Here is a 14,487-nt window from a genome sequence, read left to right on the forward strand (position 1 = left end):
ATTATATTTTTTTTGTTTTATTGTAATCTACTGTGCTTTGTCTATATCATATAGTCTTATGGGCAACACTCTGACGTAGCAAAATTGAGCCTTTTATTTTTATTTATTACTTTTTTTATGTTTTTTTTTTTTTTTTTTTAGTTTTTTTTTCTTAGTGTATTTTTTAGTGTTTTTGTTCAGTTATTTATTTATTTGTTTGTATATTATTTATTTGTATTTTTCTATTTATTTATATATTTATCTATCTGTTTATTTATTATGTTTTGTTTTTTTTACCTTTGTCTTTATCATATAGTCTTATGGGCAACACTTTTTTTTTATTATTATTATTTATATTTTTTTTTGTTAGTGTATTTTTTCAGGATTTTTGTTCAGTTATTTATTTGTTTTTCTATTGATTGATTGATTGATTGATTGATTTGTGTTTTTCTCTTTATTTATTTATTTATTATTTTTTTACTTTACTTTGTCTGCATCATTTAGTCTTATGGGCAACACTGACATACAGCAAAGTTGCACCTTTTATTTTAGTTTAGTTTATTACTTTTACTTTATGTTTTGTTTTTCTTTTTTATTTAGATTTTTTTCCTAGTTTATTATACTGGTTCTTTGTTTTCAGTTTATTTATTTATTTTTACTTTTATTTATTTGTTTATCTATTTATTTATTATATTTTTTTGTTTTATTTTAATCTACTGTACTTTGTGTCATATAATCTTATGGGCAACACTCTGAAATTTAGCACAGCTGAGCCTGAGATAACATCGAGGTCCATTGCCAATTCTGTAATAATTCTAACCATTGTATCATCTATACTAGCATATATGGATTTATTTTACTATATCATTCATTCATTCATTCATTCATTCATTCATATACAATTTCTTTCTGTATAATTTACCATCTCTGTCTGTGACTTTCAGATTGCTAAACTTAGGCTCCAGCTGCAGCGCAGTAAGCAGGGCGGAGGCCGGCACTGTAAGGACAGTAAAGAGCGTCTTTCCCCCCTCCACTGCTCTAGCAGCACCACCACCATTACTGCCACTACCATCAGCACAGCCAGCCAAGCTCCGGTCCGCACACACACAACCTCAGTGTATGCTCTAAACACATCCAGCAAATTTTGTCTAAGTAGTTAAATGTGATTTTATGTCATCTCCATGTCCAGTCATCCATGTCGAAGTCAGCACAGATGCCACTGTCCAACATCACGGTGCCAAAGCCCTCCATCTCCAGGGTTCCCAGCAGCATGGAGGGCATCAACCATGAGCTGGAGAAAGTCTTCATCAAAGACAACGGAGAGAAAGAGGAGCTCAAGGTACACACTTACTCCTAACTTTGTTCTCCTGTTGTACATAAAGCATGATTGTTCAAGTCTCTCTCTGATGTCTCTCAGGCGCTGGAGGTTCCTGACGGGCGACGGGCTCCGTTTCCTCCGCAGCAGCGCAGCAGCAGTAGTCGCGGTATAGACACTCAGACGCCGTCAGTGCCTGGACGCTCCAGTAGCTGCTCGAGTCTGTCGCCCTGCCCCTCGCCCGCGTGCCCGCCCCGCTCACACGACGGCAGCCCGTACTCCACCGACGAGATGCTGGACGACAGAGACAAAGGTTAGACCTACGCACTAGTGCTTAAAGGAGTAGTTCACTTTCAGAACAAAAATGTACAGATAATGTACTCACCCCCTTGGCATCCAAGATGTTCATGTCTGTCTTTCTTCAGTCGTGAGGGAATTATATTTTTTGAGTAAAACATTTCAGGATTTCTCTCCATATAATGGACTTCTATGGTGCCCCCGAGTTTGAACTTCCAAAATGCAGCTTCAAAGGGGTCTAAACGATCACAGCCGAGGAAAAAAGGGTCTTATCTAGCAAAACGATCGGTTATTTAAAAAAAAAAAAAAAAAAATACAATTTACATACTTTTTAACCTCAAATGCTCATCTTGTCCAGCTTGGCAAGACAAGCATTTGAGATTAAAAAAGTATATAAATTGTCAATTTGTTTTGAAAATAATCGATCGTTTCGCTGGATAAGACCCTTCTTCCTCAGCTGGGATCATTTAGAGCCCTTTGAAGCTGCATTTAAACTGCATTTTGGAAGTTCAAACTCGGGGGCACCATAGAAGTCCATTATATGGAGAGAAATCCTGAAATGTTTTCCTCAAAAAACACCATTTCTTTACGACTGAAGAAAGAAAGACATGAACATCTTGGATGACAAGGGGATGAGTACATATCTTTTTTTGTTCTGAAAATGAACTACTCCTTTAAGCCAGATTGATGGCCAAAAAGCAATTTCAAGTTCAGATTATATGTTGATAGTAGGGCTGGACGATGTGTGACCCTGGACCACAAAACCAGTCATAAGGTTAAATTTTACAAAACTGAGATGTATACATGATATTGTCCTATCCTAACAAACCATATATCAATAGAAAACGTATTTATTGTTAGGATAGGACAATATTTGGCTGAGACACAACTATTTGAAAATCTGTAATCTGAGGATGCAAAAAAATCAAAATACTGAGAAAATCACCTTTAAAGTTCTCCAAATTAAGTTCTTAACAATGCATATTACTAATCAAAAATTACATTTTGATATATTTATAGTAGGAATTTTACAAAAATCTTCATGGAGCATGATCTTTACTTAATTTCCTAATGATTTTTGGCATAAAAGAATCAATAATTTTGACTCATACAATGTATTTTTGACTATAGCTACAAATATACCCCAGTGACTTAAGACTGGTTTTGTGGTCCAGGGTCACATATGGCTCAAAAAAATTTCACAATATATTTCTTAAAGGAGTAGTTCACTTCCAGAACAAAAATTTACAGATAATTTACTCACCCCCTTGTCATCCAAGTTTGTCTCTTTCTTTCTTCAGTCAATAAGAAATTATGTTTCTTGAGGAAAAAGTTTTAGGAATTATCTCCATATAATGGATGTCAATGGTGCCCCCAAGTTTGAACTTCCAAAATGCAGTTTAAGTGCAGCTTCAAAGGGCTCTAAACGATCCCAGCCGAGGAAGAATGGTTTTATCTAGCAAAACGATCAGCCATTTTCGAAACAAATGTACTATTTATGTACTTCTTAACCGCTTGTCTTGTCAAAGTCTGTGTGAACTCTGTGGGTTTTTTTTTTTGTTTTTTGTTTTTCAGTTCAATACAGCTAATACAGTTAGGGTATGTCGAAAAACTCCAATCTCGTTTTCTTCTTCAACGTCAAAATTGTCATACAACGCTGTTTTACCTTTTTTTGTAAAGAGGGTTTGATCTACTTTGTATGTTCACTTTTTAAACACTTCTGCAGCGATGTAGGATGGTTTTGAAGTTAGGGAACGAAACGAGATGGGAGTTCTTCGACATACCCTAACTGTATTAGCCGTATTGAACGGAAAAAAAGTTCATGCAGACTTTGACAAGACAAGCATTTGAGGTCAAAAAGGATATAAATTGTCAATTTGTTTTGAAAAAATAACCGATCGTTTTGCTAGATAAGACCCTTCTTCCTCAGTTGGGATCGTTTAGAGCACTTTGAAGCTGCTTTTAAAGTGCATTTTGGAAGTTGGGGGCACCACTGACATCCATTATATTGAGATAATTCCTGATTTTTTTTCCATATTAGAATGATTTCTGAAAAACCATGTGACACTGAAGACTGGAGTAATGATGGAGTAGGCTGATTAGTCATATAGATTTGAAACAAATGTGTTTCAGCCAGGATAAAGAATATAAAAAGTGCCCAGAGTTGCTGCAGAGAACAGAAAAAAGTGATCAACAACAAAAACACATGTTGCTGGAGACTGAAAATGCAAACTCATTCTCTGCCAGCAGAAGTCGCCTTTCGAGCGGCATAAACGGTGGTTTTCCCATTAACGGCTGTACACAAAGCAGAGCTGCACTCATGAACACTACTTTATCAGATAAAATGAAAATACCAAAATAAAACACCCACGCTGCGTTTTGCTTTTGAAAAGTGCAGTGCTGTTTATTCAAAGTCAATCGCCACAAATAAATCAGTTTATGGGAAACACTGGTAATGTATAGCGAAATATCTGAAATGTGTTTAAAAATCATATCACCGTTATTGAAAAAAAAAAATATTGTGATTTATGTATTGATATTGAATTATTGTCCAGCCCTAGTTAATAGTTTGCAGTATTATATCAAGAGAGGTGCACAGATTCCCAACTCTGAGTAAATGGATATATATGTTATTTTGTCCTGCAGACAGCGGCAGCAGTTCTCCTCTGCCTAAGTTTGCCTCGTCCCCAAAACCCAACAACAGCTACATGTTCAAACGGGAGCCTCCAGAGGGCTGTGAGAAGATCAAAGTCTTTGAGGAAATGACGTGAGTGGAGTTTGATTTCTGTAGTGAGCCTAAAATAGCACGCTATCGTTCTACAGCTATTAGCACGCACAGGTATGTTACATCTGCACAGAATGACCTACTATATTTGCAGTGTACAACCAGAGCACACTGTATCCCACAATGCAGTGCATTCATCCATTTCGAGAGTGATGAATATACCAGAATATCAATCGTGTCTTTCTGTGATATATAATTTAATTGATTTTCAAAGTGACATTTTTACGGGAAATAAGATTTTAAAAAAATGAATGCATATTTGTTTCTGGAATATGGGTAATAGAATTTGTATACAGTTGAACTCAAAATTTTACATTGCAGACCTGAATAAGATATTTCACATAAAAGATGTTTACATATAGTCCACAAGGGCAAATAATAGTTGAATTTATAAAAATCACCCCGTTCAAAAGTTTACTTGATTCTTACTACTGTGTTGTTACCTGAATGATCCACAGCTGTGTTATTTATTTATTTTTTTATTTTTTTGTTTAGTTATAGTTGTTCACGAGTCCCTTGTTTGTCCTGAACAGTTTAACTGCCCGCTGTTCTTTAGGAAAATCCTTCAGGTCCAAATTCTTTGGTTTTTCAGCATTTTTGTGTATTTGAACTCTTTCCAACAATGACTGTTTGATTTTGATATTCACCTTTTCACACTGAGGACAACTGAGGGACTTATATGAAGGTTGAACTGGGGGACGATTACAGAAGGTTCAACACTCACTGATGCTTCAGAAGGAAACACAATGCATTAAGGGGTGTGAACTTGTGTGCATTTTTTTACATTTTGCCTAAATATCTTTTTTTAATTTATTTAGTACTGTCCTTCAGAAGCTACAGAATGCTTACATTACATGTTTCCCAGAAAACAAAATAAGTTAAATTTACCCTGTTCTTCAAATTCAAAAAGCTTTCACCCCCTGGCTTTTAATGCATCATTTTTTTTTTTCTGGAGCATCAGTGAGTGTTTGAACCTTTTGTAATTGTTGCATACAAGTCCCTGAGTCCTTCAGTTGTCCTCAGTGTGAAAAAATGCATCTCAAATCTACAAAAATGCTGAAAAATCACAGAATTTGTGGGAACTTAAGGATTTTTCTGAAGAACAGTTAAACAGGCAGTTTGATTGTTCAAGACAAACGTGGGACTCATGAACAACTATCACTAAACAAAAAAAAAAACAGCTGTAGATCATTTAGGTAACAACACAGTATTATTTAAAACAGTATTATTTATTTTAATTTTAATTAAATTTAATTAAATTTAATTTTAATTTTCGCCTGTGTGTGTGTGTGTGTGTGTGTGTGTGTGTGTGTGTGTGTGTGTGTGTGTGTGTGTGTGTGTGTGTGTGTGTGTGTGTGTGTGTGTGTGTGTGTGTGTGATATATATATATTATAACTTTAAAAAAATTAATTAAATTAAATTATTATTTAATTATTTTTCTTTTGCAACTCTATCATTTTTTTTTTAAAGAAATAGTATGCAGCATGCAGTATGCAGTTGATGTTGGGTTTGTTTTTTTTTGTTTTTGTTTTTTTTTTTTTGGCACTGTCAGACCAGTTGTTTATCTCTTAATATGTCCTGGCAATATTTTCATCAGCCCTGCCTCAAAAAGTACATCTATTTATCATTATATATTATATGTCAGGAAAATATATACATAAAAAGTAACATTAACCACTTCCTGTTTATATAAAATATTTATATTTATCTATTTTTTTTTTACAAAAAAAAAAAACAGTCACAAAAATAGTCACATTTGTACTATACGCTTTCAAAAATGGTTGGCATAAGAAAAGAATAGTACATAAAGAAATGAAATTTAAAAGAAGAAATTAAAGAATTTTTTGGAGTGCAATCCACAAATCAGCCAAGATACAAAAAAGCAAACAGTAATAAAGGGTTCAAACTCAAAAAAATAAAGAGTGCAAAACAGACATGCACAGCCTGTATGTATGTGTGTATATATATATATATATATATACACATACATACATACATACATACATACATACATACATATATATTTATACAGAGGGTTATACAGGCATCTTTTTGACTACCTGAGAGTGCAAGTGTAACCTATAAGTCAGCAGAATTACACACAGTAAAACACACAAAACTAGGGCTGGACGATTTGACCTAAAATCAAAACCTCGATTAATGGAACACTTTACCTCAATAATGGTTTTAATTTTATTTTTTGACCTCATCATTTATTAAAGGGTTGTAGTGTTTGTACTTGTTTGAAACGAAACTCTTGTGGAAAAAAAAAAAAAAAAAAACATTTCAGTTTTATTGTAAAAACCAAGTTTCCTAAGAAAAATTAAATAAAATAAAATGGAAAATAACTTTTCTTTTTTGCAAACAAAATAAATGAATATTGCCATGCAAAAAAAAGTAGAAAATAATAGGCTATTATTTTAAATAATGCAATGTAAAAAGTAGAAAATAACTTGCATCTCCTGTAAACAAATGTTTTAAATAATGAATGTATGCAAGTAGAACACTGCTGCTTAAAGGGATGGTCCGGAGTAGATTTGACTTCATTGCTATGCACTCCGAAGCCCATGTAACTACCCCATCCGAAGTGTTTTTTACCTTAGTCAAACATTGAGGGAGATATCAGAGTTTTTCGAATGGCTTGCTATTGACGTAAATGGTACATGTGATGTATCTCGTAAATTGCACCACTAAACGTGCAAGTAATCTTACCAAACTTCTACAGTAGTGTAAATAGGTTATGTACTCACAAAACGCTGCATCAGAACATTTGTAAGTCCACCATGAGTGTTTTAAAAACAACTTTTACCCGATCCCTACTAGTCTCAAAAACTACAAATGGCGACACGTCGACCAGGGAAGTGACGTCGACGTGCAATGAAGTCAAATCTACTCCGAACCATCCCTTTAAGAGAAAGAGCATGACACCATCTTTTTGATCTTGTCATGTCACCCTATATGTGTATTTACTCTAGGTTCTTTCTGGCCATTCAAACAGAACATGCCTTTTTGTCTAAATCCAAGAGACACAGCACTTAGGAATGGTTTAAAAGAAGCAGAAGAAGCACAGAATGCCTACTCCGTTGTGTTATGTCAACCTGCCAACAAAAGCTTTATAGGGCAAATTATAGTTCCTATGTCTGTCCAGTGATCTTAATGTGGTGATACATTAGTGTACATTAGTATCCTACTTGGAACATTCTCTTAAATCAGTTTTGTCTCTTTCTCAGGTCCAGACAGTCAGCCACCGTCCCCCTATTCTCCTGCCCTGACAAAAACAAGGTCAACTTCATCCCCACGGGCTCTGCGTTCTGCCCCGTCAAGCTCCCGGGATCCCAGCTCCAGCACTCCAGCTCCCAGCAGGAGGACGAAGAGAAAGAGGAAAGCCAGGCCGGCCCCAGTGGTTCACACCCCCTCGCCCCACACCATCATCACATGCCCACTCAGGTCTCCACCAGCACGAGCACAGACGACCCTCCCGAATCTCCCTCCCAACAGCACGAGGCGCCCTCAGAATCGCCCTCCCAGCCTCAGAACTCAGAAGTCAGCTAAACGCGGCAGAGCTGGTCTCGGTCGCGCCGCTCCGCTCCCGTGTAGAGGACCGTTCGTTCCCCACCCTAAATTTCCTCCTCTCTCTCTCTCTGATGGACCCCACCTTTGTGCTGAATCTTTACTATCTGCATGGCATAGCAACTGTGGCCCGAACGAGAATCGCGAATGCAAACGCAGCCGAAGGGTTCGAGTATGTGGCAATGCCACGCTTCGGCGTCTGGACGGGAAAAGGACCTTAGAATATGCAAATCGAAAAATTCTAATGGCTTCACTGTTATCTTGATAAATGAGTGAGAGTCTCATACGGAAATCTTATTTATTAAATTTGCCTATTGATAAGTTCAGTCACATTCCAGATATTCCCGTTTTGCTTTTTTAGTGTCGGATGTGGTACTTTTTCCATCTGGTTTGATTCCGCGTTGATCCCGAGCAACTGCACAGCTGTTTCCAAACGCAGCTTTGCTTTCGTCGTGTGCTTAAAATTTAAGCAAAGTGGCTTTTGTATGAGCACTATAATCAGCGCAAAGCGAGGTGTCGCTTTCGAAATCACCGCCAGGGGAAAGACGTCTGAAGCTTTCAGGAAGGTCTCAATAGTGTCAGGGCATGCATTTGAAACTGATCGTATGTTTAACATTAAATTATGTGTCGTGTTCTCTTTCAACATCCACAGTATGAATAAGCTCTCTCTCTATCAATATATCTATATATGAGAAATCTATATATAAAGAAAAAAGCTTGTTTGAATTTAAAACCGTGTATTGCTGTGTTATGTACATTATGGGAGCTGTACTCCACGGGTTGACCACTTTCTGGGTTGCAGAACGAGAAAACACAGAAAAAGTACTAAAGGTTTTGTTTTTACACTTTGTTGCACAGTGTCCGCCTGCGGCCTCGCTTCAGGTGCATCACACGCGGTTTAAACTCAGGTAAAAATCACATTCAGATCCGTCTCATCATTCTCTGCGCTCCATCACATTCCATGTTGCAAGGTGCTGTCGGGATGACCGGCCCACCGAGGGTTTGATTGGGTCGGACACACTGTGTGTTGAAAACATTTGGTCATTCAGCCCTCATGGATCAGACACGCATCTTCACAGTCACTATATGACATATGTGACCCTGGACCACAAAACCAGTCATAAGGTTAAATTTGACAAAACTGAGATGTATACATATATGTATACAAACCTGATATATGGTTTGTTAGGATAGGACAATATTTGGCTGAGATACATCTATTTGAAAATCTGGAATCTGAGGGTGCAAAAAAATCTAAATACTGAGAAAATCACCTTTAAAGTTCTCCAAATTAAGTTCTTAACAATGCATATTACTAATCAAAAATTACTTTTTTATATATTTACAGTAGGAATTTTACAAAAAATCTTCATGGAACATGATCTTTACTTAATTTCCTAATGATTTTTGGCATAAAAGAAAAATCTATAATTTTGACCCATGCAATGTATTTTTGGCTATTGCTACAAATATACCCCAGCGACTTAAGACTGGTTTTGTGGTCCAGGGTCACATATGGGCCACAAAACCAGTCTTAACTGGCACAGATATATTGGTAGCAATAGCCAAAATACATTGTATGGGTCAAAATTATTTTCTTTTATGCCAAAAGTCATTTGGATATTAAGTAAAGATCATGTTCCATGAAGGTATTTTGTAAATTTCTTACCGTAAATATATCAAAACTTAATTTTTGATTAGTAGTATGCATTGCTAAGAACTTCAAAAGCGATTTTCTCAATATTTTTATTTTTTTTGCACCCTCAGATTTTCAAAGAGTCAAATAGTAGACCAAATATTGTCCTATTTATTTATTCAGCTTTCAGATGACATAATTCTCAATTTCAAAAAAATTACCCTTATGACTGGTTTTGTGGTCCATGATTATATATATATATTAGCATTTAATATGACAAATCTATTGCCCAGATCACAGGATTGAGGAGTGTGAGATGCTCTTCTGTCTATTACAGTGCTGTTTAAGTGGCATGTTGAAAAAAAAAAAAAAAGATTTTGATAATAAAACTGAATTTAAAGAAAGAAAACCTATTTAAAGAAATTCCATAAGTTTCAAGAATAAAATCGTAACATTATAAGATTAAAATACGCAAAAAAAAAAGGTTAATCCCATTCTGATTTATGATTCCTATTATTTTACACCTATTTTTAAACTTTTCGTTTTTTAGTTTTATAGATTTCTGTTACTGTACCATTGCAACTTTATTCTCATAATGCCTTGTAACTTTTTCAATATTATTCTCAAAATCTTTTCAGTTTTTTTTTTTTCCAACATGCTACTAGGACATGCTATGGAAGCACATTGCCACCACTGAATTAAAAAATTAGCTAGAAAGGCAGAAATGCGACATAGAAACTCACAATTTTGACTTTTTTCTCAGAATTACGAGATTAAAACACAACTGAGAGAAATAAAGTCAGAACTGTGAGATAACTCACAATCGAGAGAAATAAGGTCAGAATTGTGAGATAAAAACTCACAATTGAGTGAAATGAAGTGTCTAAAAAATAGTGTCTGACAATGGCAGTTATAAAGTCAAATTTTGAGGGGGAAAAGACTAATACGTTAACAAAGTGTGAATTGCAAGATATAAACTCACAATTGTGACCCTTTTTCTCAGCAAGATTATATCTCACAGCTCTGACTTAACTCACAATTGTGGATTATAAAGTCAGATTTGCAAGATATAAACTCGCAATTCTGAGAAAAAAGGTCACAATTGTGAGTTAATATCTTGCAATTCACACTTTATATAACAACTGTGTTCATATCTCACAATTCTGTCTTCATAACTGATAATTGCGAGTTTATATTATGCATCTGTAAGAAAAAGTCAGAATTGTGAGACGCAAACTCGCAATTGAGAGTAATAAAGTCAGAATTGTGAGGTAAAACTTAAAAATGAGAGAAATAGTCAGAATTGTAAAATAAAAGCTCCCAAATGAGAAAAAATAAAGTCAGAATTGTGTTGTTATGAAGTAAAATTTTGAGGGGGAAAAAGACTGATACATTCTCAGAATTGCAAGTTTATATCTCACAGCTCTGACTTAACTCCCAATTGTGGGTTTTAAATCAGATTTGCAAAATGTAAACTCACAATTCTGAGAAAAAAAGGTCACAATTGTGTTCATATCTCGCAATTCGGACTTTATTTCACAATTGTGTTTATCTCTTGCAATTCGGACTTTAAAACTCATAATTGCGAGTTTATATCACGCAACTGTTAGAAAAAGTCAGAACTGTGAAATGTAAATTCGCAATAGCGAGGAAAAAAAGTCAAAATTGTGAAATAAAAACTTACAATTGAGAGTAATAAAGTCTATTAAAAAAATTGATTCTGAAATTGCGATTTAATAAAGTCAGAATTGCATGACAAAAACTCACAACTGGGAGAAATAAAGTCAGAATTGTGAAAACTCAAAAACTCAAGTGAAATAAAATCACAATTGTGCGACAAAAACAAACCAAAAAACTAAAATTGTAAGAGTCAAATTTTGAGGGGGAAAAAAGATCAATACTTTCTCATTATTGCAAGTTTATATCTCACAGACATAAAACCTCCCAATTGTGGGTTATAAAGTCAGATTTGCGAGATATAAACTCGCAATTCTGAGAAAAAAAGATCACAATTACGTGATTAAAAACACAATTGAGAGAAATCAAAGTCCATTTTTAAGGAGGAAAAATACTGATACATTCTCAGAATTGCCCGTTTATATTTCAGAACTCTGACTTAACTCACAATTGTGAGTTTTTATGGCAATTCTGACTTTTTAACTCATAGTTGTCAGTTTATATCAAGCAACTGTGAGAAAAAAGTCAGAATTTCGAGATGTAAACTAGCAATTGTAAGAAAAAAAAATGTGAGATGAAATATTGCAATATTTCTTTTTTTATTATTATTATTATTATTATTCAGTGGTGGGAGCGGGCTTCCATAACGTGCTGCTGGTGATAAGTCTAAAACAAAAGGGTGAATTTCACAAAAAAAATTGTTTTTAGGATCATTAAAATAGCTTCTTATTATTATTTTTTTTGGCATTGTGACATTTTTTTTTTATTAATTGTAATTACATAAAATTGTATTAATTCATTGTTTAAAAAAATTCAGCATAAATGAAAATCATTACAACAAATACACTGAATAAACATTTACTTACTATTATAAGTATTTTAAAAAATACGTTAATGAAAATAATATTTTTCACATTACAGCAATGGAAATTTAAGGATTTATGAACTTAATCATTAAAAAATGTCACAATGCAAAATAACAAACGGGCATAAAACACTGTAAAAAAAATGATTGCTGTGATTAGTTATGACAAATTAAAATTCAACATTAGAATAAGTAATAACTGGGTCGGTTAAAGTTTGAAACGCAAGTGTTAATGCTTGAACTGAAATAATAAGTTCTGTTGACTTAACTTTTGTTTACTTAACTTGGATATTTAAGTTATCTAAACAAATTTTAAGTTGTTACAACTAATTGCAGCAGCATTTTTTACAGTGAACCAATCGTAATTTATTTAAAGTGTTTTTGTTTTGTTTCATTGACAGCATTCAAGAGATTCACCTAAAAGCTTGGCTTAATACAAACAGGATATATATCAGCCATAAAACACCAAGCCTCAAATATTTAAATCAATCTATGCTCAAAGGTTTTGTCATCTGCAGTTCAACAAAAACATTTTTTCAGGAGTGTATTTATTCAAAGTACCATACATGTTTATACATATGTTGCATGCTTTTATGATTTTCACTGATTAACTGATCAAATTTTTGTCCATGAACAAGTGACAGGCAAGCATGATTTGCCAGTAAATGTTGATTTTTTTTATATGGTCAAACAACCTATTGTGCTTTTGCAATCAAAAGAAAGATATTAATTTATCCATCTCATAAGATCAACCATTGAAAACTGATATAATATTACACAATCGATACGAAAGGCTTTAAAAGTAACAATGCAACCTTTTATGCTGCACCTTATATTAAAAGACCAAGTAGATGAAACTCCTTTTGCTAAGTGAAGGGTTTGCAATAATCATGCTCTTTTGTTTTAAAAGCTCGAAAATCTGCACCATTTCATCTCCATTCCATACATGTGTGATTCTGGAGCCAAATCAGCACACAGCCTGTTAATAAAGCCATCGACTGCTGTCAAAACCAGCACTGCAGTTTAAAAGCACATTGCTGGCCATCACAGGAGGTGTGTTTGTAGATCAGGTGAAAATGTCAGGCTGACCTGCTGCAGTCTGTTCACACACAATGGCAATAAAGCATTTTGTTGTTGTGACTGTACAAACCAGATATGTGTGTGAATGGAGGTGGATTCACAAAAAATATTGACTGAGGACCCGCATAGTCATTACTCTTCGCCTGTCGCCAACTCTCACGTCAAGAAAATGATTTTTAAAGCCTTGTAGCCTGAATTGTTTTCCTGTGGCACAGGTTGCTGAGCTTGCATAAGGTTATAGGCCCACTGTCTGTGTCTGGTGACTGTATACAAATGACAGTGTCAAGAAGCCACACTTTCTTCAACTTTTAGCCTCGAGCGGCTAATTGTTTCTTTATTTCAATAATAGGAATCTTGTGTCTTATTTAAATAAAATAATCCTTAGAATTAAAATCCAGTCTCCTCTCCGTCTTTCCTAGGATAGTCACTTCCTTGCTTCCTAAAAACTATTATTGCACTCCAAAAGAAAATATTATTCTAATATTATTCACAAGTTGGTATGATTCTTCATGAAATGTCTGCAACATACTTTGATTAAAATTCCTCAATGTTCGTGTAAAACGGCGCCCTTTTTACCTTGTCAAAAACGGCTCTGTTCACAGTTCAAATGATAATGAGTTACTGCTTACACATTTACAGTATGTCACAAAAGTGAGTACACCCCTCACATTTCAGCAAGCATTTTAGTATATCTTCTCAGCGGACAATGCTATAGAAATGAATCTTGGATATATTTTAGATTTACTGTCCTCTGAAAATATCTCAACATACAGCCATTATTGTCAAAATAGCTGGCAACAAAAGTGAGTACACCCTGAATGATAACAGCAGTATGTTGTTTAACCATGAAAGCCACATGTCCTACTCTCTGAGGATTTGAGAATTAGAATGGTTGCTCTCTACAAAGATGGCCAAGGCTATTACAGGTTCAGTCACACCCTGAAACCGAGTTACATTACAGTGGTCAGGGTTATACAAAGGTTTTCCAAGATGGGTTTCATTCGGAACAGGCCTTGCAAGAGTCACTCAACGAAGTTGAGCTCTTGTTCTGTGCGTCAGGTGCAGAACCTGGCTTCAAAAAACAGATGCATGAGTGCTGCCAGCATTGCTTTAAAGGTTGCTGAAGTAGAAACTCAGCTTGTCAGTGCTCAGACCATACGCCGCACACTGCAACAAGTCGGTTTGCATAGGCGTCGTCCCAGAAGGAAGCCTCATCTGAAGCTGGCTCACAAGAAAGCCTACAAACAGTTTGCTGAAGACAACAAATCCAAGAGCATGAATTA

The 14,487-nt window shown here is 35.0% G+C and overlaps 1 protein-coding gene across 1 annotated transcript in view; it reads left to right on the plus strand.

The window, feature by feature from the left end:
* Positions 1-13,597, plus strand: part of glcci1a (glucocorticoid induced 1a) — a 64,078-nt gene extending 50,481 nt beyond the window's left edge. Inside the window, exons 4-8 of the mRNA XM_073821580.1 lie at positions 924-1,073; positions 1,169-1,318; positions 1,397-1,607; positions 4,238-4,358; positions 7,607-13,597. Coding sequence (XP_073677681.1) covers positions 924-1,073; positions 1,169-1,318; positions 1,397-1,607; positions 4,238-4,358; positions 7,607-7,928 — 954 coding nt within the window. The 3' untranslated portion in view covers positions 7,929-13,597. The remainder of the gene's footprint in view (positions 1-923; positions 1,074-1,168; positions 1,319-1,396; positions 1,608-4,237; positions 4,359-7,606) is intronic.
* The last annotated feature ends 890 nt before the right edge of the window (positions 13,598-14,487 follow it).

Source organism: Garra rufa, chromosome 17 (assembly GCF_049309525.1).
Source record: "Garra rufa chromosome 17, GarRuf1.0, whole genome shotgun sequence".
NCBI classification, from domain to species: domain Eukaryota; kingdom Metazoa; phylum Chordata; class Actinopteri; order Cypriniformes; family Cyprinidae; genus Garra; species Garra rufa.